The 24,788-nt window shown below is 38.8% G+C and overlaps 1 protein-coding gene across 3 annotated transcripts in view; it reads left to right on the top strand.

Moving 5' to 3' along the window:
* Positions 1–24,788, top strand: part of LOC128734148 (muscle calcium channel subunit alpha-1) — a 1,300,390-nt gene that overhangs the window by 354,340 nt on the left and 921,262 nt on the right. For all 3 annotated transcript variants that reach the window (XM_053828190.1, XM_053828187.1, XM_053828188.1), the window contains exons 8-9: positions 11,837–12,062; positions 12,120–12,330. In XM_053828190.1, the coding sequence (XP_053684165.1) occupies positions 11,837–12,062; positions 12,120–12,330 (437 nt within the window). The remainder of the gene's footprint in view (positions 1–11,836; positions 12,063–12,119; positions 12,331–24,788) is intronic.

Here is a 24,788-nt window from a genome sequence, read left to right as displayed (position 1 = left end):
ACATTGTTCAATTGTTGGGCTAACATAAAAACAAGACCCTCGGTGACTGTCGGACAATCATTTAAGCAGCAGCAGCCGATATGGTTTCCTCCACCACCTACACTAGCTTACAAGTAGCAGCGGCAGTGCCAGTGACTATAAAATAGCACACTTGGTTCGCCGTCTGCTCATTTATCGCACGATTGCACTGACGGATGGTCAGTATTTACCGTCGACAGCTATTGGAGGGGCAACACCAGTAATTGACGGCAACGCCGAAGGCAAATGGAGGCAAAAACGATGGAATTTCGGCGGAAACACCGGCAATTCGAGGCAAACCAAGGGCTTGGGATGGCAATTGGTGGCAAGACCAAGGACATTTCGCGGCAACACCGGTTGTTAGTGGTAACATTAATGGCAATTGGAGGCAAAGCCGATGGCATTTTGGCGGCAACCAACACTGATGGCAAACGGAAACGGAACGACTGGCAGTAAATTCAGCAGCAGGCCGTTGTGGTCTTAAACAGTTCTTATAAGAGCTATAGTAATTGAAGAATGGAAAGATTTTTCTACACTTTCTAAATGGTTAACGTTCCATTCGGATAATTATTTGAGCAGCAGTAGCAGCCAATCTGGTTTCTCCCACACCTACACTAGCTTACAAGTAGCAACGGCAGTGCCAGTGACTATGAAATAGCACACTAGGTTCGCCGTCTGCTCATTTATCGCACGATCGCACTGACGGACGGTCAGTATTTTGATAAAACTAATCCATTTCTACTTTACAGTGATTTGGTATTTCCTATCACTCCTGTATTAGCGGGCAACCATCATCCTAGAGTCTAAAGGACTGAATAGCGACATCCATCTATATATTGGCAACAGTAATTATAGTACTGATTTTTAAGAAGTTCTATCAGCTCAAACATAGTTCTTTTCAGGGCCACCAAACAATTCCAAACGGTTTTTTTTTTCAAAACCACCATTGATTCAATGAAGAATTAAATCAGAATATTTCGCTCTTCTTTTACAAATAAACACTCAAACAATGATACTCACAGATACTCAAATATGCATGTGCCATAAATGCAGTTTGCATAAGTCTTTGATGTAATGATCAGACATAAAGTTATACTTCATCGATTAAAACATGTTATCAATGTAATGAGTATTATATGACACAGTCCTACGTCACCCTTTCGTATAACCCTTAGGGCTGTATACCTTGTAGTTTTTGTTTTGTTGGTAGTAGCTTGATAACGACTTTTATAACTATTGAGCATTGTAAATAAAAAACAACCAGAGAGAAAAGAAAAAGAAGACAAAATTTGATTTTTTCAATCATCTTTTCTTCTCCTTTTTCGTTTTTCTCAAGCTGTATTTCGTTTGCAAAGCTCAAAAGTTATAAAAGTCTTTGACAAACTACTACCAAAAAAAAAAACAAAAAAAAAAATCAGAGGGGTTGTGTACAAGACACGACCGCATATATAGGTGACGCAGGACTACGTAAGTCTCTTTGTAGTGATAGTAGCATGTATTCATGCTTGTAATCATTCGATTCTTCATGTATACATGCTATATGCAACATATATACATGCTACATGCGTTGTATGTAACATTTGTCAAAGTAGTAACATTGCATACGTTCAATTCTCAAAAGATTGTGCATTTGAAAACAATTTAACAAAATCAAGAACACAAACTATTACTTTCCTGCTACCTTACTGAAATTAAAGATTGTTTTGACGTAGGACTACGTCTTACGGCAAGTTTTGAGATAGGGTGTCATTCCAAAAAATCGAAAAATGCGAGCGTCACGAAAAATGAAAGGTTTTGAGCGCTAATAGCTCAGCGGTTTTCCTATCGATTTTCAATATTCTTACACCAATCGATCGGAAAATCTTCTAAGAATTGACCCAAATGAAGAAAAGTATGGATTCTTGATGTTGAACTATTGAAAAATTGAAAATAATGAACCTATGTTTTACCAGAATTCTCGCTTCGTGATTGGTTGGAAGATTCTTTGCGATGATCTAAACCTATACCAATTTGATATCTGTGCTTGGGAAGTAAGCCAAAACAAGTGACCAAGTTTTCTTGAAATGAGGAAGCTTTGTCACTTGTTTTGGCTTACTTCCCAAGCACAGATATCAAATTGGTATAGGTTTAGATCATCGTAAAGAAACTTCAAACCAATCACGAAGCGAGAATTCTGGTAAAACATAGGTTCATTATTTTCAATTTTTCAATAGTTCAACATCAAGAATCCATACTTTTCTTCATTTGGATCAATTCTTAGAAGATTTTCCGATCGGTTGGTGTAAGAATATTGAAAATAGATCGGAAAACCGCTGAGCTATTAGCGCTCAAAACCTTTCATTTTTCGTGACGCTCGCATTTTTCGATTTTTGGAATGACACCCTATCTCAAAACTTGCCGTAAGACATAGTCCTACGTCAAAACTTTCATACATTTTCAAAAATTACTCCACCTTCAACTGGGATTGAACTCATGACATGTCGCATAGAATGCAACCGTCTTATCCCCTATACCAGAACTACTCTTGAATGAAGGAATATTAAATGCTTATATTAATATTTTTTTTTTGAAACGATGATTCTACAATTGATGAAGGGACGGTGAAAAAAAATATTAATATATGCCTGACCGCATTTCAAGGTCATGACTAAAGTCACGAGTTTGATCAAATGCTTATATGATTTGGCCGATAGCTTATTGGGGGTTGTCAATTTTTGATTCAAGCTGGCTATAAATAGATAAAAAGCGTTCGGTGTTCGGTCCAAAGCCGTGATCAAGAAGAAGAAATCGAATCCGTTTAGGGGGCATAGTACTTTTTCAATTCCAAAAATTGAATTTTTTTATTAATTAATTCGAAAGATTAACATTTTGATCATATGTGGTTGAAGTCGTTTGGATGAATTTCGAAAATTGACAAAGTTATAGCTATTTATACTGCGCATGGCTGGAACGATTGCACAGCGAATAAAAACTTCAATGCCGTTTTTCTCGAAAACAGGGTTTCAAAGTCGATACAATAAATATCTCAAGAACGGCTCGAGCAATTCTCTTGCTTCTTTCTTTGTTTCAAAGCTAACAAAATTATCTAGTGTTTGACCTATCCTTTTTTCGATATTGCAATTTATGTATTTTTTTAGAAATGTTTAAAATCAATTTTTTCGACTAAAAATCTGACTTTTATGTTTGAATGCCTGTCATTTTGTTATGCGTTCGAATTTTAAAAAAAGAATGGATCAAACACGAGATAATTTAATACACTTTCATGTCGTTTTGGAATTTTTCATTTCGGATAAGCACTCGAGCGCCAATCCGTGGTACCGCAATTCATGTTTTTTCTGAATAACGTTTTTCAAGGAGCCGTAGGGGAGGGAGGAAGAGGTTTCCGTATAAAAACAAAATTGTTAATAATTGTCTAGTGCAATGTTTAGAATGCAAAAAAAACTCGAATCGAATCGTCTTGCGCGTTATCGAGAAAAAAATATTTGAAATTAGGCAAAAAATATGGTGCAAAAGGTACTATGCCCCTTCAATCCGTGTTGCACTTTTTTAAGAATGTTGCACGATGTGCCATCAAATACATAAGAAAATAAGGCCGTCAAGATTTTTTTGCAATGAGTCTTACGCGTATATTTTAGCTTTCGTGTCTATAGACTTTTCTGCTTATTTTGGCAGAACCCGACCACAGAAACGATTAAAATCAACTACGAACTTAATTATTCTAATGATGCGTAAAAGAAACTATTTCTCAGTAACTATGTAACTTTGTACTATGACTTTGTCACTGTGTAACTTTGTAAACAAAACATAAACCGAGACTATAAAAGATAAGATTCCATTTTAGATATCAGTTCCAAGCATCTAGCAACAAAATAAAAGTTTGAGTAAACGAGAGATTCTCCATAAAATACATGCCATAGTTGTAGCATTGACTAAAAAACTGGTTCTCTCATAAATGAAATTCTACAATGACGTTCGAAAATAACTCTTTAGGTTATTTAAACAAAGACTTCTGTCAATACGTTCTGTAATTTTTGATTATAAAGTGCATGAGGTTCCCAAAACGTGACTTGACAGGAGCGGCGCGTTACTGCATTGAGTATATTTTAGATTAGACAATTTTTTAGCAACATGTGAAATGCAACATATAGAATGCGACATGTTGCTAGTTGTTGCTTGATTAGTCGTGGGAAGGACCAACCAGCACCAAATTTAGGATTTTTACATTCTGACTTGAAATGAAAAATCTGCCAAATTTGGTCCAAATCCGTGAAGATCGATACATCTCGGATACTTCGCGCAGAGTTACTCTAATACGTATTATTTGGATTTTACATTTGCAATAACTTGGGAACGACATAAGAAAAAAGTTTATGTGACATAATTAGTTTAAAATTATGTGTAGAATTTGCGTAAAATTACGCGAACAATTTTATTTTAGTTTTACAAAAAATCGGAGGGGTTGTGTACAAGACACGACCGCATATACAGGTGACGCAGGACTACGTAAGTCTCTTTGTAGTGATAGTAGCATGTATTCATGCTTGTAATCATTCGATTCTTCATGTATACATGCTATATGCAACATATATACATGCTACATGCGTTGTATGTAACATTTATCAAAGTAGTAACATTGCATACGTTCAATTCTCAAAAGATTGTGCATTTGAAAACAATTTAACAAAATCAAGAACACAAACTATTGCTTTTCTGCTACCTTACTGAAATTAAAGATTGTTTTTATTACCCATGGTTCCTCACGTTGAAGGGATTTTACCTATTCAATCCTATTTTACCAACAGCACGTCTTTTCAGTACACTTCTAATGAAACGGCAAGCATGCGTATTCATACAGAGTTGTATTATAACCGAACACTACAGCTGTAGCACATTTTTCCAACACAGATATCAAATTCGCCGAGGTTTAATCGTCTAGCAGTCGCAGTAAAGAATTTGCGATCTGTTAGAACAACGAATTTGTGTCATTTATTCTGGCACACTTTCCTAACACAGACATCAAATTGGACTAGGTTTAATCGCGTTCGTCAGAAATCTGTTGGTACGAGGGGGCTTTGTCACTCTCTCTCGCCTACTTCCCAAGCAAGGACATCAAAATGGTCTAGGTTTAACCACGGTGTTAAGAAATCTTGTTGAAATGAGGAAACTTTGTCACTTGTTTTGGCTTACTTCCCAAGCACAGATATCAAATTAATATAGGTTTAGATCATCGTAAAGAAACTTCAAACCAATCACGAAGCGAGAATTCTGGTAAAACATAGGTTCATTATTTTCAATTTTTCAATAGTTCAACATCAAGAGTCCATACTTTTCTTCATTTGGGTCAATTCTTAGAAGATTATTCGATCGATTGGTGTAAGAATATTAAAAATCGATCGGAAAACCGCTGAGCTATTAGCGCTCAAAACCTTTCATTTTTCGTGACGCTCGCATTTTTCGATTTTTCGGAATGACACCCTATCTCAAAACTTGCCGTAAGACGTACTCCTACGTCAAAAGCAGCGTAGAGTTGCGGTACCACCTCGTCATACGTAATCATGATTCACACTTTATTTCGAGTTTTTAAAAGAATTATATCCACAAGCACTCAAGTTTTTGGCATGAGATAAATCTCTCACTTCTTCCATATACACTCATTTAGACAGATAAAATATTTCCAAATTTACATTTTTTACAGACATAGATTGTTCAGCGGCAATTCGTCGTACGGAAACTGCACTTGATGATGATGATGATGATGATGATGATGGTCCCACCTCATGCCCCTACAACGGTTTGAGCGAGACGATTTATCTATTAAGATATTTATGTAATAACAATGTAGCCAGGTGTAAAAGCAAATAACGAACTGGCTTCTAATACAAACATATCAAACTTTCAAGTGAATATCACAATTTCAAACAATGTCCAAGGCTCGTCCAAAACGTTTTCAACCCGAAAATTATCTGGACTTGATTAGGAATTGAACCTAATATTTAGGAGCTCAAGCTAGTCAGAATTGGTTCTAGATAACGATCTAGAACTACGAGGGAGATCCTGCAGAACTTTGGTGCCCGATATACAACTCGGCAACAAAGCGATGGTATACGAGTTCCAAAGTTCACAAGCAAACCCAAGCCCGTCCAGCTTCCGCTCTAAACCCTTTGTTCAGGACTTTAACCTGATCATTCATTTTCCAGATTGTGTGTGTCTGTTCTCGCGCGCGTGACTCAAACATGTGTAGCCTTCTCTATACTTTTTTTTAATTAATCATAACAATTTCAAATCCATCATCATCAGTGAACATGATAACTTAATATATCACTTCGTCATGATGAAGTTTTGCTTTCGTCCACCATGGACAAACACAATTGTTTACAAAAATTTATGCATGTATTCGTTATGCCGTGTGCATGAGCTATTCAACTGGCACCAAAACAATGCAAGTAATTTGAATCAGAGCTTAGATATGTGGTTTTCTTTTATTATCTTTTGTCGATTACTAAGGGACAATACATAAATATTGCTGCAAAGTACATATTAGTTTGAATGTAATTCACCTCAAAGTTAGTTATATTGCTTGTTTTTTGCGTTTATGTCTGGAAAGTACCCAGCAAACCACAAATCGTATAATAATGTGTAAAAATCATCGTAAATATCGCTAAACAAACTCGAAATCGTACATAAAGCTTAATAAAGCGCACCCTAGTTTAGTTAGTTACTCGTACAAAATGATAGTAACTGATTCACATACGACTTTCGTCACAGAATTGTATAGCATTATGGAATTAATCATGTTGAATCGGATTTCACCGTATACAAATACTATGAATGTGAATTGTTTCATATAATTTGCAGTACGTATATCGCCTCTAAAATAGTATGCAAATGCTGGTTTCATGCATCGAATGCGATCCTTCTAGATATATATCGGTATACATATCATATTTGTTACTTTGATATACGTATGAAAATGTTTGCTGGGTAGATGAAACCATCAAGCACCCTATTTACAAAGCTTTTTCTTTCAGTGTATTTTTTTCTGAAAAAAGTGCAAGGGTCCATGCCTAGTGGCACGGGCGCAGGCTTGAAGTACGACTACGAATGTAGTGCAATTCGTCTCCCAATGCTAAAGCCGGTGATATTTGTATGAATTTCATATATAGATACTCAAGTTGCGCATTAACCTTTCGTTACTCGCGCCATCTTCGATTCATGGGCACGGTAAAACAGAACAGAATGTGCTCAAATATTAGTGCCAATAGGTGAAAAACTTATAAAACTTTGTCCACCAATTGAAAGAACTTGGTCTACTGATCAACTGCTGAGAACAGTAACTATCTTTATTGTCAGAATCCCAAGACATAATGCCATAAAGTAAGAGTTACATAGGCGTTGTATAAAATACAACAGCGCGAGTAACCGTGGGTTAAAGAATTGTGTTCTTACATGTGATACATGTTGGTGCAGTTTTGGGGAATTATTTCGAACAGTTTCGGGTAGATGCAGATTATTTTCTGCAAAAATCTGGCATCCCAGGTTCCGCTAGGCAGCTTTAAACACATGTGTATGTGATACGATTTGTTTCGAGTTTCGACTACATCATGGACACGCTGCTGTTTTGTTAAGGAAGGTTGGGAACACGATTACGATTCTGCCTGGACTGGCACTGGACCGCTGGCATCTGCATTTTGTTTCGTGATGCCGTTACAGCAATTCGCCATTACGCTATGAAGGTCGTCGGTGGTGTGCTGGAAATGGCAAGGTCGCAGAAGTTTTACTATTTTCGCAGCTAAATAATAAACAAGCAAAGTAAAGAATGAAAGTTTCAATTTAATCATTCGTAAGCAAAATACTGCACCAGTCTGGCAGCTTTGTTTTAAATAGATCGATGTTTTGAATCCAACACGGTCGGCGTAATTTCCACTCCACACCAAACAATAATCGGCTGCTGCCGAGTTTTACCACCTTTGCCGCGTCCGGACAGGGAGATAACATCGTAACTCTCATTATTATTTGTAACGCAAACAACGCGAAAATGACGCCGTTCGCAAAATCAATCAACTGCTTCATATACTTATTCAGTAGTTCTTAAAAGAACTGATTGTTTTCTACCAGCTGTTAATAATACAAATCGAAGAAATTTACTGCTTGGCAGCAGCTTTTTTCGAACAGCATTCTCCGTTAGAACTTCTTTTGGCTTTGGAGTTTTCGATGCCTTTGCTATGGTCTTCATTGACTTAGTAATCTTGCTTCTCGCTAGCAAGTTTGGTAGGCGAACGAACCGGAAGCGCCAGTTCTTTGTTTGGACCAGCTTTCTCTTGTTGAAAACTAACTTCAAAGCCTTTTTCACGAATGTGTCCAACCTTGAAACGTCACAATTGTAGCTGGCGGCGATATACTTCTAGACGGCTTGCAACGAGGATCCGTTGACTCTTCGGTTTATTGGCGTCTCGCTTAGTGAATTTGGATGTCTTCGTTGCCTTATTCCGGGGAAGAACAGCTGAAGCTCAACGATTTTCGAGCGGATTCTATAGAGCGTAAATTAAATACAATCAAACTTTGATCCCTTTGATTCAAAGGAAATTTAATCCATAGCTCTTCTCCTATATATTTCTGTCATCCGTGTTAGGGAAGTATTGGCGTGGGAAGGCAAAATTTTTTAGCAAAAATAAAATTAAAGCAACGTCATGAGTTAGAAGACCGCATGGTGAGTCACCATATATTTAACGTTTTATAGATCAAATCAGAAGAAATTCTTCATAATTTAAAGAATCAGCGACATTTGGAAATTTAATTAAAGAAATTTAGTATACAGAAAATTTTCATCTCTTTATTAACAAATTCGTTCGCCCTAAAAAGGACGGGTTGTGGTAATTTATGAGGTTGAAAATCCGGCCAGCAGAATGGCTTGAATGTTTGAAACAACACCTCCCAGGGCAATGGTGACAATGGTTACCGGACAGAGCATTTTCCATTAATTCAAGCTCTTCCGCTCCCGCAACCAAATATTCTAATATAGCCTATAATAGATCGATGCTCCGGTACCAACGCGTTCTGCGCACTCTACACCAAATAATGATCGGCTGCTGCTGCTGCCGCTGCGCTGCGTTTTACCAGTTTACACGAAAGAAAGGCGGTACAACGTGCAACGAAACTGTACATTGTTTGAACAAAACCGGTGTCCGGTGCTTCCTTAATGAAGAGCTACCAGTTTCTGCAGAGCAACCTAATATGAAGCATCGACACCGTCTTCATGCCACCGAAAATCAGTGGAAAGGCCGCAAAGCGCGATAGGAAGAAGAAGACAGAAATATTCTTCGGAAGGTTTGTCTTAATACAGTTTAAACATGTAATTTCTGACGGGCTCGTACTTCGAACGCTCATACTAAACTGCCAACATCACTTTAAAATGTGAGAAAAATCAATTTTACTGCTTCGTATACTTTTATTCAGTAGTTCTTAAAAGAACTGATTGTTTTCTATCAGATATTAGTAATGCAAATCAACGAAATTTACATCTAGGCAGCAGTTTTTTTCGGGCACCTTCTCCGCTGGAACGACTTCCTTTGACTCTGGGGCTTTCGGTGCCTTTGCTACGGTTTTCATTGGCTTAGTAGATTTTTGTTCGGGGCACCATCGCGTATTTACTAGTACAGCTTTAATCGGAGCCGCCTTTGCAGCAGTTAGCAAAGATAAATTGTTTTCATCCGTTTTATCAACCTTGAACGAATCGGAATCGCCTTTTCTTTTTGTTTGGACCAGCTTTTCGACAGTTAATTTCAAAACCTTTTTCACGAATGTGTCCAACCTTGGAACGTCACAATTGTGGCTAGCGGCGATTTACTTCTAACGGCTTGCAGCGAGGATCCATTGATTTTACTGGGTATTGATAGCAGCAAAAACCATATCGTTCGCTGGCGGACGAGTCGGTGGCTTCTTCGGTTTGTTGGCGTCTTGCTTGGTGAATTTGAATGTCTTCGATGCCTTATTCCGAGCAAGCAGCAACCGCTGAAGCTAAACAATTTTCGAGCGGATTCTATAGAGCGTAAATTAAATACAATCAAAGGTCAGCTTAACCCATAGCTCATTTCGTATATATTTCTATCATCTGTGCTAGGGAAGCATTGGCGTGGGAAGGCAAAAACATGAAAATAATGAAATAATGAATATCCGTCTAAAATTTTCTCAATTATTAAACGTTTGTTTGGAAAACATGGAATCTATTGTATTGTTATGGATTTTTTGAAAAATTTCCAATCTATTGATACCAATATCTCTAGAATCTGTTGACGGATGACTGAGTTATAAGTGTGCAAACCATAACCACTTTTCGTTACATGTTCCCTTTTCGTTTTTCTAAAGTGCACCCCAATATAGAAATCAAAGAAGTAGTCGTACTTTAAAACATAAAATTTATTACAACTTTTCCTTTGACGTCATTTTCATAAAATAAGTAGTTTTCGAGATAGCATTTTTCAAAAAAAAAAAAAAAAATCTTATATCTAAATACGCCCTTTTTAAAACTTACTCTTGACGAAAAAATATGTTTCATGGAAAATGAATTCGTGCGTGGTTCAAGGTTCAATTAGCAAAATTTCGAAATCAAAAATAGTCGAGACAAACCGTTCTATTAGTTGAGCTGGAATTGCTCTATAACAATATCATAACAAATTTTGATATAATAACAAAACTTGTAATAATTCTGATTGCCTCATTATTTTGTCTGATCAAAAATATAACAAATTCTGTTATTTCTATCTAATTGAGATATTTTTTTTTGTTATCTTTTTGTTATAATCATTTACTCGGGTAGTCAGATGTGATTTCTGCGGGGGGCTGCTCCCCGCAGTGGCCGGCGCTTCCGACCGCGGGTCACCTGCGAACACTCGCCGTTGGCTGCAGCCGGCTCGCCCTGAATCATCTAGGAAACGTTTGCCACTAACATGGTTTTCCGCGAAACAATATTTTCCGCCAAATGGTTTTCCGCGAAATGGTTCTTTTCGCCAAACGGTTTTCCGCGGAATAGTCCTTTCCGCGAAAGGGTTTTCGGCGTTTTGGTACTTTCCGCGAAATAGTACTTTCCGCGAAATGGTATTCCACCAAACGGCACTCCGCGATATGATCTTCGGTGAAATGTTATACAACCGCACTTGTTGCCATTGTCTATTACATGGTGTGACAAAAATTTTTTATTTTAATATACTTTGCAAGTGACCTAGTGTACGTTGTTAGTCGCACCTAGTACATCATTAAAACACATATGACATCATCCTAACACCCCCAAAATTTCAAGTTATTGCAAAAAAACGTTTTTTGGTTAGGTGTACACATACTATCATGAATAACGCAATAGCTTTGCAAGCAATTTTAAGTGTTTTATACATTTTTGAAAAGCTTAAAGGACAAGCTTTCAGAATATATACACATTCACTATGGTTCTACAAAAGTTAGACGAGATTTTTTCAATTAAATATGAAATTTAACTACAAAAATGAAATTTTTCTCTCTTTAGGGGTCCTTAACGTGACCTTAAAAATGAGCCACATTCCTGAGCTCAACATCACTTGTTTTATATTCAATCCTAAGACTTTGGTCAAAATTTCAGCCAAATCGGTCAACATTTACAAATTTGAGACCATTTTTAAGAGTTGTAGAATTTGTTGCTTCTCATATATCACCCGCCTAATCTTACAACTGAGCATCTTGTACACGATAATTACTTTTCGATACAGTCCTTAATTAGTTGCTTCGCTAAAAATAATCTTAAAAGAAGACACAGAAATTGATTTTTTACGATTTTATTTGTTTATCTTTTCAGAATACACCAACATGTTCTTTGTGGCGCTCTTCACCATGGAAATGTTATTAAAGATGTACAGTTTGGGATTTCAAGGTTATTTTGTATCTCTTTTCAATCGTTTCGATTGTTTCGTTGTTATTGGAAGCATAGGAGAAATGATATTAACTAGCACACAAATCATGCCGCCTCTCGGTGTTTCTGTACTTCGATGTGTTCGATTGCTGCGTGTATTCAAAGTCACAAAGTATGTTCTAAATGAAAATCTAATAGAATAATGTAATATAGTGACGTTCTATTTCAGATATTGGCAATCATTATCAAATTTGGTGGCATCTTTATTAAATTCAATTCAATCCATTGCTTCACTTCTACTGTTACTCTTTCTATTTATCGTTATATTTGCGCTGTTAGGGATGCAAGTATTTGGTGGAAAATTCAACTTTAACAGCGAAGTTGATAAACCGCGTTCAAACTTTGACAGCTTTGTGCAAAGTTTATTAACAGTCTTCCAGGTAAGTTACATACAACGGGGCTGAAAGCCAGGATTTTAGCGTAACGAACATCTGTTTTCATTCCGCTTGCTTAAAAACTTTATAAACTGCTGTCGTATTTTCATTCATCCTACAGAAAAAATATTATGTGTTGAAACCGCAAGAATATTCGTTAAATTGCATTCAGCCGCTTAATTTACGTTTAAAAAATCATCATTAGGTACAGCTAGAAATACTCAGAGTATGAAAGATTCGCGGAAGCAGCTATGTTGTTGGCCCCCAATCAAGCAACGAGAATTGTCAAAAGGGGGCGAATCTAACACGCATACTGTTTGCTTAAATGATTGATTAACAAGTATTGAAATAGTAATGAAATCTACTTAAGCTATTGTAACACATCTTGAATATTATACTCAGACACAGTGTTATTTATAAAGCTTTGCAATGCACTTCACATTAATGAAGTTGGAAGTTATATCGCACTATTGTGCAAAAATGATGTATTGCTGTTGCAGTTGAAAACCGTAATAATCGACGTGCCACATTCGGTTTTATTCTTGTTCTGTGTGTCGCAACAATGTTGCACGTGGTGCGCTGTGTTCGCACATTGATGCGTAAATCCATGTCGCATGCGTAGATGTTTCGGTACAACGCGGCTCGTTACGGAGAAGAGACAAAAAATCCGTGGATCCGCTATTATATGTCTTGCCATGCTGCAACTTATGCCAAGCATTGATTACCCTAAACTTATCAAACACAACAGGCCCACCTGTGCGAAGATATAAACAAAAAATATGAAGGCTTGCGTAGAACTACTAATGCAGTTTTAATTCGCCAAAGCTTAACATCTTGCAAGTGTTTGTTACGCAAATTTTTATTTTACTGTATTGCAATAAATGCTTTGAAACATTCCTATAAATTTGATACAAGAAGACAAAGTTAAATTTCCTAAATGCTCGTGCTCTGTATTCGTTTCTTAGAGCTTGTAATTCCACTAAGAGTTTCATCAGGCCAATCACATTTCTTTTAACTTACGATGTTGCCGACTATACAGTATTTTGAAAATTTTTGTGTGACATGTAGCACTATTTATTTTATTTTTTTCACAAGTCACAATCTCGATTTTTACAAGTTTCTGAGGAGTTCATGGGTAGTTTAATATACAGTTTTTTCTCACAGTAGAGTAGAAAACAACTTCCCCCATTGATTAGCCTGATAAAATAAAGCGGATAGCATTTAAATGTTCGCCATAATTATGTAAGATTTCGCCGAATACCATTTTGCGGAACACCACTTCTCGGTTTGTGTTTTATTCATTTGTCATAAGCAGGTTTCATTTTCGGTTTTTCGCTCAGTAGATGCCCATTAGATTACAGCGCCTTAACAAAACAGAATTCGAAAAAGTAGTCTGGAGGGTTCATTATTATCTATGACATTGTTGAAGAAAGTATAACTTTATCCTTTATATTTACGATGCTATGGCTGCTACCCTGCTGGTAGCAAAAAGAGCGCTCATTTTGCTACCAAAGGGGTAGCAGCCTCATAACGCCGTAAATACAAATGATCAAGCTATACTTTCTTCAACAATATTGTAGATAGTAATGAACTTTATAATTGCCCCTTACTCTACTTTTCCGAATTCTGTTTCGTGGAGGCGCCGAAGTCTAGTGAGCATCTACTGAGCAAAAAACCGAAAATAAAGCCTGGTCATAAGGCGCAATATAGAGTTTCGCGGAATACCATTTCGCGAAAAACTTTACGCGGGATGTACCATTTCACGGAAAATCTTTTCGTGGAAAGTACCATTTCGCAGGAGTGATCCTCTCCTTACTCAGTGTCGCACGTTCGGACCCAACTGAAGGAAAGTAATAGAGATCAGTAAACCTAGGCAAAAAAATAAACCTAGATAGAGTTGATCTCTGCGGAGGGGCTGCCCCCCTCCACGCAGTTGCCGGCGCTCCAACGGCGGATCGCCGGCTACACTCGCGGCCTGCGGCGTTAGTGTTACTATTGATAGTTTCTGGTGGTCTTGTTATTGACTAATGTTTTTTATTTATTCATTTATTTATTTATTTATTTATTGTCGCCAATCAATATTGTACGCCATTTTGAGTAACACTTAATATTATCTTACGTTCTAGCTTATTAAAATAATGTTAGGAATTGAATAGCTTAAAGAGAGCACTGAATTTCGGATGTAAACCTTGTACACTGTCACTAATTACTTAACTTGTATTTAACTACATACTATAATAAAGTATCTTTAGCACACTTCAAACAGCAACAATGCTGACGGGCCGACTGTCTATCGTCAAAAAAGAGAATGGTGCTGCCTCTGATCGGCCTTTTATAGGTTTTCGATCGGAAGGAAGTTGGCTAGTCTAGAAAACGCAAACGCAAATTCGATAACCCAACCAAACGCGTCGCTATCTTTATAAGTGGATTTTGCAGTCTCCTTTTGTCCCGCGCCTCTATGGTTCAAAGGTACAAGTACCAGCGAACCATATGCCCTGGCTGGTGTTGTGAGTTCGAATCCGGTTATAATCTCAGATTATAGCTTGGTTCGACCCATGCACCTTCCAGCATTGGACAAAAGGTTGGAGTCAAAATGACTACTTGTCAAGCGTAGCTACCAATATCCCCCCCTCCTTTCCTTTCCGCTCTTCCCATCCTTCGCCAAAAATTTTCATTTCTTTCCCCTACCGACCCTTCATCAATTGTAGAACCATCGTTTCAAAAAAATACCAAACTATTGCTTAAGTTTTATTTTAGACATTGTGAAGTCAATATTGTTGCAATGTATATTGTAAACTGCCATCATTTGATTAATAGGTCCAAATTGTGCATAGTTCGTTCTATAATTATTGATTGCAAATATTTGTCGATGTCTCAAATGTCGTGTTGGCACATGAAAGTTCAATTTCGATAAGATTTCCGTTGAATCGACTTTATGCGAAACGATATCTATACCTATAAAAATGGATTTCTGTTTGTCTGTCTGTCCGTATGTTTTTTAAAGAATCGAAAACTGCTGAACCGATCGGTGTGAAAATTTGCATGTAGGGGTTTTTGGAGCCAGGGAAGGTTGTTATGATGGTGAGAAACCCCTCCCCTCATTAAGAGGGGGGGGGGGGGCTCCGTACAAATGAAACACAAATTTCTGCATAACTCGAGAACTAATCAAGCAAGTGGAACAAAATTTGACATGTGGGTGTTTTTGGAGACAAAAATATTTTCTATGGTGAATTGAGCCCCTCTCCCCTTTAAGAGGGGGGGTTTCCATACAAATGAAATACATATTTCCTTGTAACTCGAGAATTAATCAAGCAACTGGAACCAAATTTGGCAGTGGGTGTTTTTGGAGGCATGCATTTTTTCTATGACGAATTGGGACCCCTTACCTTTTTAGGAGGGGAGAGGGGCTCCCATACAAATGAAATACAAGTTTCCGCATAACACCAGAACTAATCAAGCAAATGGAACCAAATTTAGTATGTCGATGTTTTTGTAGGCAATTTTTTTTCTATAGTGAATTGAGACCCCTCCCCTCTTTAGGAGGGGAATTTGACCCCTCTCCCCTTTAAGTGGGGGGGGGGGGGCTCCCATACAAATAGAATACAAGTTTCCTCATAACTCAAGAACTAATCAAGCAAATGGAACCAAATTTGCCATGTAAGTGTTTTTGGAGGCAAGAATTTTTCCTATGGTGAATAAGGACCTCTCCCCACTTTAGGAGGGGAGCTTCTATACAAAGGAAATGCAAATTTCCTCTTAACTCGAGAACTAGTTAATCAAATGGAATCATATTTGGCATGTGGGTGTTTTCGAGGCATGAATTTTTTCGATGATGAACTAGGACCCCTTACCTTTTTAGGAGGGGGGCTCCCATACAAATGAAATACAAATTTCCTCATAACTCCAGAACCAATCAAGCAAATGGAACCAAATTTAGTATGTGGGTAGTTTTATAGGTAATTTTTGACGTAGGACTACGTCTTTGTTTACTCTACTGGGACTGGGTAGCACTTTGTGAAAACGAAAATAGAAGTGTAACGTTTGAATGAAACATTTCAAATGCTAATAACTACTAAACTACTGAACGAAACTGAACAATTTATATGTCGTTGGATAGATAAAATTACCAGCAATTTTATGGGGTGGTAGGAGAGCAATTTTAGGGAGGGCGTAAGAGGGGGGTTTCCTATACAAATGAAACACAAATTTGCTCAAAACTCGAGAACTGATCAAGCAAATGGAACCAAATTTGGCATGTGGGGAGTTTTGGAGGCAGAAATTTTTTTATGATGGTTTGAGACCCCTCACCCCTGTGGCAGGGGGATAAGGACTCTCATACAAATAATGCGTAACTCAAAAACTAATTGAACTCGAGAAATTTTAGACTCTTTCATAAAGCATTAGTCAATAACAAGATCACCAAAAACTATTAATAGTAACATTAGTTGATTCAGGGCGAGACGGCCACAGGCCGCGAGTGTTGCCGGCGACCTGCCGTCGGACCTCCGCTGGTCTAACCATCTTGCTCGCTGCGCTCCTGGCCGTCTTGTTCCTACAGGATTTGAGGCGAACACCATCTTTGCAGGGTAGTTGTCCGGCATTCTTGCAGCATACCCTGCCCATCGTATCCGTCCAGCTTTAGCCACCTTCTGGATATTGGGTTCGCCATAGAGCTGTGGGAGTTCATGGTTCATCCTCCGCCTCCATACTCCGTTCTCCTGTACGCCGCCGAAGATCGTTCTTAGCACTCATCTTTCGAAAACTCCGAGCACTCGCAGGTCCTTCTCGAGCATTGTCCATGTTTCATGCCCGTAGAGAACAACCGGTCTAATAAGCGTCTTGTACAGGATGCACTTTGTACGGGGACTTAGTCTGCTCGACCGCAATTGCTTGTGGAGCCCATAGTAAGCACAGCCCTACTAGCACAGTTGTTACAAAACAGTTGTGGCAACCGAAATATGACTAATTTCAGTTACAAATAAGTTGCTGCAACTATAAGTGCCAAAAGTGTGCTACTTGGGTCCGCCGTTACCAGTGAGCCAAGGTAGACAAATTCATCGACTACCTCAAACACATCACCGTCGATCAATATACTACTGCCCAAGCGGTGTCGTTCGGCATCGGTTCCGCTGGCCAGCATGTACTTTATTTTAGACGTATTTACCTCTAACCCAATTTTTTCTGCTTCGCGCTTTAGTCTGGTGTACTGTTCAGCCACCGCCACAGATGTTCTGCCGATAATATCCATGTCATCGGCAAAGCAGACGAATTGACTAGATTTGTTGAATATCGTGCCCCGCGTGTTGATATCCGCTCGGTTCATAACACCTTGTAACGCTATGTTGAACAGTAGGCATGAAAGACCATCACCTTGACGAAGCCCTCTGTGTGATTCGAATGAACTTGACAATCCACCCGAAATCCGAACACAGCACTGTGTACCATCCATCGTAGATTTAATCAGTTTGATGAGCTTCCTGGGGAAGCTGTTCTCGTCCATGATTTTCCATAGCTCTTTACGGTCGATGGTATACGCGGCTTTGAAGTCAACGAATAAATGATGCGTGGGAACTCTGTATTCACGGCCCTTTTGGAGGATTTGCCACAGTGTAAATATTTGATCCGTTGTAGACCGACCTTCGACGAAGCCGGCTTGATAAGTTCCCACAAATCTATTCGCAATTGGTGATAGGCGGCGGAAAATGATTTGGGACAGCACTTTATAAACGGCATTGAGAACGGTGATCGCTCGATAGTTCTCACAGTCCAACTTGTCGCCCTTTTTGTAGATCGAGCAGATAACCCCATCTTTCCACTCCTCCGGTAGCTGTTCCGTATCCCAAATTCTAACAACTAGTCGGTGCAGACAAACGGCTAGCTTTTCTGGCCCCATTTTAATAAGCTCCGCTCCGATGCCATCTTTTCCAGCTGCATGATGGCCTCCTTAACTTCGCCTATCGTTGGGGCTGGCACCTTTTTCCCATTTGCTGCACCGTCGAAATCGCTTTCCCCGCCGCCATGGTTTTCCGCCTGGGCGCCATTCAGGTGTTCGTCGAAGTGCTGCTTCCACCTATCGGTCACCTCTCGATCGTCCGTCAGAATACTACCAGTCTTATCCCGACACATTTCGGCTCACGGCACAAAGCCTTTGCGGGATCCGTTCAGTTTCTGGTAGAACTTCCGCGTTTCCTGAGAACGATGCAGCCGCTCCAACTCTGCATATTCCTGCTCTTCCAGGTTGCGGTTTTTCTTCCGAAAGATTTGGTTTCGCTGCATCTTCTTCTGTTTGTGTCTTTTCACGTTCTGACGTGTGGCACTGCGCATCTTGGCCGCCCGCGCAGCGTTCTCCTTATCCATCACCCTCCTACATTCATCGTCAAACAAATTGTTCCGCTGATTCCGGGCCACATGCCCGATGGAGCTCTCCGCTACACTGCTGATGGCTGTTTTGATAGTGTTCCAACAGTCCTCGAGAGGGGCTTCGTCCAGCTCGTCCTCTTCCGGCAGCGCAGCTTCGAGTGAATGCGCGTAGTTTGCGGCGACGTCTGGCTGCGTCAGCCGCGCGAGATCTAACCGAGGTTCGATGCTCGAAACAAAACAAACTCAGTCGTTATTAGGACCGAGTTACCAGCTTTTAGCGTGTGCGTCATATTAGCGGTTCACGATACTTTAGTTTGGACTCATTTTTCTTCAACCCAATCTTCTCTACTTTGAGTTTTAGTTTGTTCAGCCACAACCACAGATGTTGTTCTATTGACCATATCCATTTCATTGGCAAAGCAGACGAACTAGATTTTCTGAAGATTGTACCTGTGTGTTGATCCTCTCATAACATCATGTAACGGAATGTTGAACAGCCCACTTGAGGGACCATCGTGTTGATAAAGTCCGCTGCGTGGTTAGAATGGCCATGATTTTACGGTCGATGGTATCATACGAAACTTTGAAATCAATGAAATATTTGTGCGAAGAATTCTGTATTCATTAACTTTTTGGAGGATCTGCCGCAGCGTGAATATTTGATTCTTTACTGACCGTGCTTCAGCGAACCAGGAAGAGAACTTTCCACATTCTGATGAGTGCCACTGTGCATCTTTGCCAGCAATGCAACGTTTTCTTCACCTATCACCCATTTATATTTCTGCAGATTTTATGTTATAGGGTTAATAACATGCAAAATTGTAAGTATCAAATAAGCTGATTTTATAAATGATAGGATGTCGACAGTTCAATATATATGAGTAGCTTACTGCGTCTTCACGTCAGAACAGAACAGTTCATAGTGCAGGCGATTCCCGTGCCGAGTTATAGCTATCCCTGGGATTAAACTCTAGGATTCTCCTATAAGAATTCTGCTTCTATAAGCAAGGTATTCTGTGCGAATCCTCTGCAGAATTTCTTCACACGATTCCAATGTGAGGAATGCCCGAGACTCTGCGCGAATCTTTTTGGTTCGTCCTGGTAGAGCTGAGGAAAAAAGAACCCACCGTCTAAAAATGTCAGTACGAAGACCACGTGCTCGCCAGTCCAGAGGAGAGGTTCGCCAGCAACGACACACGGAGTTTCTACAAAACGGTCAGGTGCAAGAATTTTGCCATGCCTGTGATGTGCAATGATAGTGCTGGCAACCTGCTTACTTAAAAACGGTAAGGTTGCTGTAAAAGATGGTATCCTGGCTGAACTTCTAAAAGCGAGGAGCGAGCAGCTGTACGAAACAATTCGCCACCTCATGTCAGGAACAGAATATGGGAGGAAAATAAATATCGGAGGAGTGGTTGATTGGCTTCATTTCTCATAATTTTAAAAACGGACATCGACTTGACAGTAGCTGACGAGTTTCGGGAGTACAACTTGCAGACTCATCATATTTTTATGGATTTCAAGGCGGCATACGATTCAGTCAGGTTTTCACACAGAACTAGTTACGTTGATTCGTGTGACGCTGGATGAGTAAAAATTATGAGTCAGAATAGCAGATGAGACTTCACGTGCTTCTTGATTTTGCGGATAACGTCGATATCACCGAAATCAAAAGTAGAGCAGCGAAAGAAGCCTTTAGGTCATTTATTAAGAAATTGGTACTTAGGGGCCGTGCTATAATTACGTAAGGGCTTTTTCCTCATTTTTGAACCCCCCCCCCCTTTATAAGATTTTGTAAGATTTTGGCCAATCCCCCCTCCCCCCATAAAAAAATCTTTGTAAGATTTTTTGAAACATCAAAACTCAAGTTTTATTTAAAAAGTTATACATTGAAAGAATATTGAAACAGTTAACAAAGTTTAAACAAGTTTATAAAAACCAAAGTTCAAAAAAATTATTTAAAAAAACAATATCCATTATCTGTTGTAAATCCCTTTATGGGCCACTTACGAACAGAACGTATTTCAGCATTGAGGTTGTCAATAAATGTTGGTGTATGTTCAAAAACTCACTAGCGTTCACTTAATTCGCATTGATCCACTCTAAATCGTCTAAACACGTGTCCTCGTCAAGTAGCATACAAAGAACTTCTTTGCCTCTTCTAGATGACACGCGGCATGGTTTTATGTTGGAATTGGCACTCCGTTGCGTCTAATGTACAGATCTGTAATGATCACCCGCGGTTTCTTTTGAAGCAAGATACTGACCCCACTCTGGTCACTTGCGGCATTCAAGATCTATAGGAACAGAAGAACAATACATCCCAAGAAACATTTTTGTTGTATAGTAGCTTAGCACTAGTTCCATTGGTACAACTATACATTAGTTGAATAAGATACTTTTAAACAAAAATGTTTCTCGTGATAGCATAAGGGATTTTGCGGCTGCCTTGCGGGATTGAGATAAGCAATTGCAACGAAATATGTTGGAATAATCCAGCTTTCCACGAGCGATAATGGCGGCTGATGGGTACAACTTTCAGAAGGGCGTAGTTAGGTTATGACATTCAATGCAGGAGCGGTTACTGCGGTTACTATGGAAGCCACTACGGTTGTTTGGTGATTGGTAAACATTGTTTAGTTTTCGCAGACCAGCCGAAAAGGAATTTAGTTGAAGAGAATCGAATTTTTGTACTTTCTTGGCTATCATTTTGTGAAATAGTCTTTGCATTGGGTCAATGTGACAATATTTCAGCAAAGAATAGTTACAAAACTGCGCTTCCGTATAACTAAATTCCTTTTCGGCTGGTCTGCGAAAACAAAACAATGTTTACATTTTTCCATTCAACCAGCAAACAACCGTTGTGGTTTCCATAGTAACCGCAGTAACCGCTCCTGCAATGAATGTCAAAACCGAGCTGTGCCCTTCAGAAAGTTGTACCCATCAGCCACCCTCATCACTCGTGGAAAGCTGGATAGCATAAACCGATGACATCAGATGGCTCAAGAACAAGTAGCCCAACTGTTGTTTCCCTGAGTGGGCAAGGCTAAAATACTCAGCAGGTTGCTGTGCCTTTCCTTGCAGTATGAAGGATTTCGACACTTCAAAACTTATCTATTTGAAATTTTTAGTAACAAGTAATATGGGTTGCTATTGAAAATGTGAATTTTTCATAATTTTTTCGAGTGTGAAAATCTTACGTAAGAAATGATTAAGCCCACCTCCCCCCCCCCCCCCCCAAATAAGATTTTGTAAGATTTCGCGGAACACCCCCTCCCCCCATTATGCCTTACGTAATTAGTGCACGGCCCCTTACTATTAACACCGCCAAAACGAAGTACATGGCGTGGAAATCCAAATAGTGTTGGTGTCCAAGAGGAACTGAATATATATTGGTATGCTCGTGACATGTGACAACGATATAAGTCGCAAAATACAACGACTAATTGCAGCTGCGAATTGGCCTTTACGCAGGCATTACATCGCCACTGAAGTAAACTAAGTAAACTAAGCTTAAGCCAACAGTTCGATATTTATAAGTAGTCAAATAACTGCTGATGAAATACAAATTTTACTTTTAAATACTCAGAATTGAAGCTGGTAATATTTTCGAAGTCTGGACCCCAACAGCTCAACTTAAATGATTTCATGAATCACTGGGTCCCAGCAATTGAACATTCGTGAGTCGTAGAAAAAGTTAAATTTAAAGAGAAATTTTGGTTTAAAGTTCGGTGCCCCAACAGTCCCATTTGAAGCTGAATTTTACATCATCAAATCGGTCGATTTCATGAATCATGGGGCCCCAGCAATCGAACATTCGTGAGTCATAGAAAAAGTTTAATTGAAAGAGAAATTTTGGTTTAAAGTTCGGGGCCCCAACAGCCCATTTGAAGCTGAATTTTAAATCATCAAATCGGTTGATATCATAAATCATGGGGCCCCAGCAATCGAACATTTGTCAATCGTAGAAAGAGTTTAACTGAAATAAAATTTTTAGAAAATCTCATTTTGTGTAACGACGAAATTTTTACCTGGGGCCCACCGGGCGTATACCCGGTTGCCCGGTGGGCCAGTCCGCCCCAGTTTACGAACAATCATATACAACACATTAATATTTAGAATAATTTATAACGATTTCATCTAAGATAATTTATCTAGTTTAAATTATTTTGGCATCAAATTAGGGGTTTCAATGCTGTTAATATATCTGCAAAATTTCATAAGAATTGGTTTTGCCGGTCAAAAGATATTAACCCTTGAACACTCGCGTCAACTTTTGAAACACGGTTACTCGCGCGCAATAGCCCAAACAAAAAAAAAACGAATTAAACCGCCTAGCGGTGTGACCTAGCCTTTCTACTGCCGCAATAAATATTTTTGACGTAGGACTACGTCTTTGTTTACTATACTGGGACTGGGTAGCACTTTGTGAAAACGAAAATAGAAGTGTAACGTTTGAATGAAAGATTTCATATGCTAATAAAACTACTAAATTACTGAACGAAACTGAACAATTTATATGTCGTTGGATAGATAAAATTACCAGCAATTTTATGGGTGGAAAGAGAGCAATTTTAGGGAGGGCGTAAGAGGAGGGGCTCCTGTACAAATGAAACACAAATTTCCTCAAAACTCAAAAATTAATCAAGCAAACGGAACCAAATTTGGCATGTGGGGGTTTTTGGAGGTAAGAATTTTTTCTATGGTATACTGAGACCCCTTCCCCTGCTAAGAGGGGGGGCTCCCATACAAATGAAATACGAATTTCTTCATAACTCTAGAACTAATCAAGGAAATGCTTGTCTGGTTTTAATTGATGCTTTTCGGTGAAAACGTTGAAAAAATATGTTTCAAGCTAACGTTTCTGCCTACTCATTTCGGCCATCATCAGAACTATTTATTAAAAGAAAATACAATAGACAATGTTCTGTTAAACAACACACTAAAATATTAACTTACATTTTCACAACATTTAATACACAAAATTTTTATTTAAAATTAATCGTACATACCCCACAAATCACCCAATTAAAAGACAAAATACCGATTATGCAACAAACTAATGTTGTGTATAGTATTCCTTGTGGGGTATGCACGACAAGGAATACATTGGACAAACATCCCAATTACTAGAAAAACGAATAACGCAGCATAACAATTCCATCCGCACCAGTAGCTCGGTAACAGGTTTAACTCAACATACGATGGAACTTGGACATGTGTTTGATTTCTCAAATGTCCGTGTGTTAGAGAAAATCAACAACGAACCGACGAGACTGACGGCTGAGATGCTCCACATCAAAATAAGAGAACAGAGAGCAGTAAACCTACAGCGAGATGCGGCAAGTTTCTCTAACGCGTACAATGGACTCGTGACTCAGATCAGATCATTACACACAGCCACAAGCAGACGACGGACAACGGTGACAAATAACGACGATTAATTTTAAATAAAAATTTTGTGTATTAAATGTTTTGAAAATGTAAGTTAATATTTTAGTGTGTTGTTTAACAGAACATTGTCTATTGTATTTTCTTTTAATAAATAGTTCTGATGATGGCCGAAATGAGTAGGCAGAAACGTTAGCTTGAAACATATTTTTTCAACGTTTTCACCGAAAAGCATCAATTAAAACCAGACAAGCATTTTCGTACGGTGATTAAAATAGACCAAAATAATCAAGGAAATGGAACTAAATTTTGCATGCGGGGGTTTTATGATGGTTTGAGACCCCTCACCCCTGTGGTAGGAGGATAAGGACTCTCATACAAATAAAACAGAAATTTTTTCGTATGTGCCATATTTTCTGCTGTAACAAGCGGTGATTTAATGATAGCATGGATAGTAACGGTGATTAGCTGTGAAAATAAACTAGTAAAACCTTCTCGGAACAAAAGACAGTGAATCGACGCCGCTTACTTACGTGCCCGTTATCATTCATGTCAAAAGAGAAGGACATTCGAATGGCACGTCATATTTGCGATGAAGGTGCTTTGGCTTTAATGTTATTTGTAACAAATGACCCTTTTAAACGCCACTAGCGAGCTAAAGTAAGATTATTAAAAAATGCCAAGCTACGCATAATCATATTTAATACAATAAT

The sequence above is a fragment of the Sabethes cyaneus genome, chromosome 2 (genome assembly GCF_943734655.1).
Source record: "Sabethes cyaneus chromosome 2, idSabCyanKW18_F2, whole genome shotgun sequence".
NCBI lineage: Eukaryota > Metazoa > Arthropoda > Insecta > Diptera > Culicidae > Sabethes > Sabethes cyaneus.
This window is presented reverse-complemented; position numbering and strand designations above follow the sequence as displayed.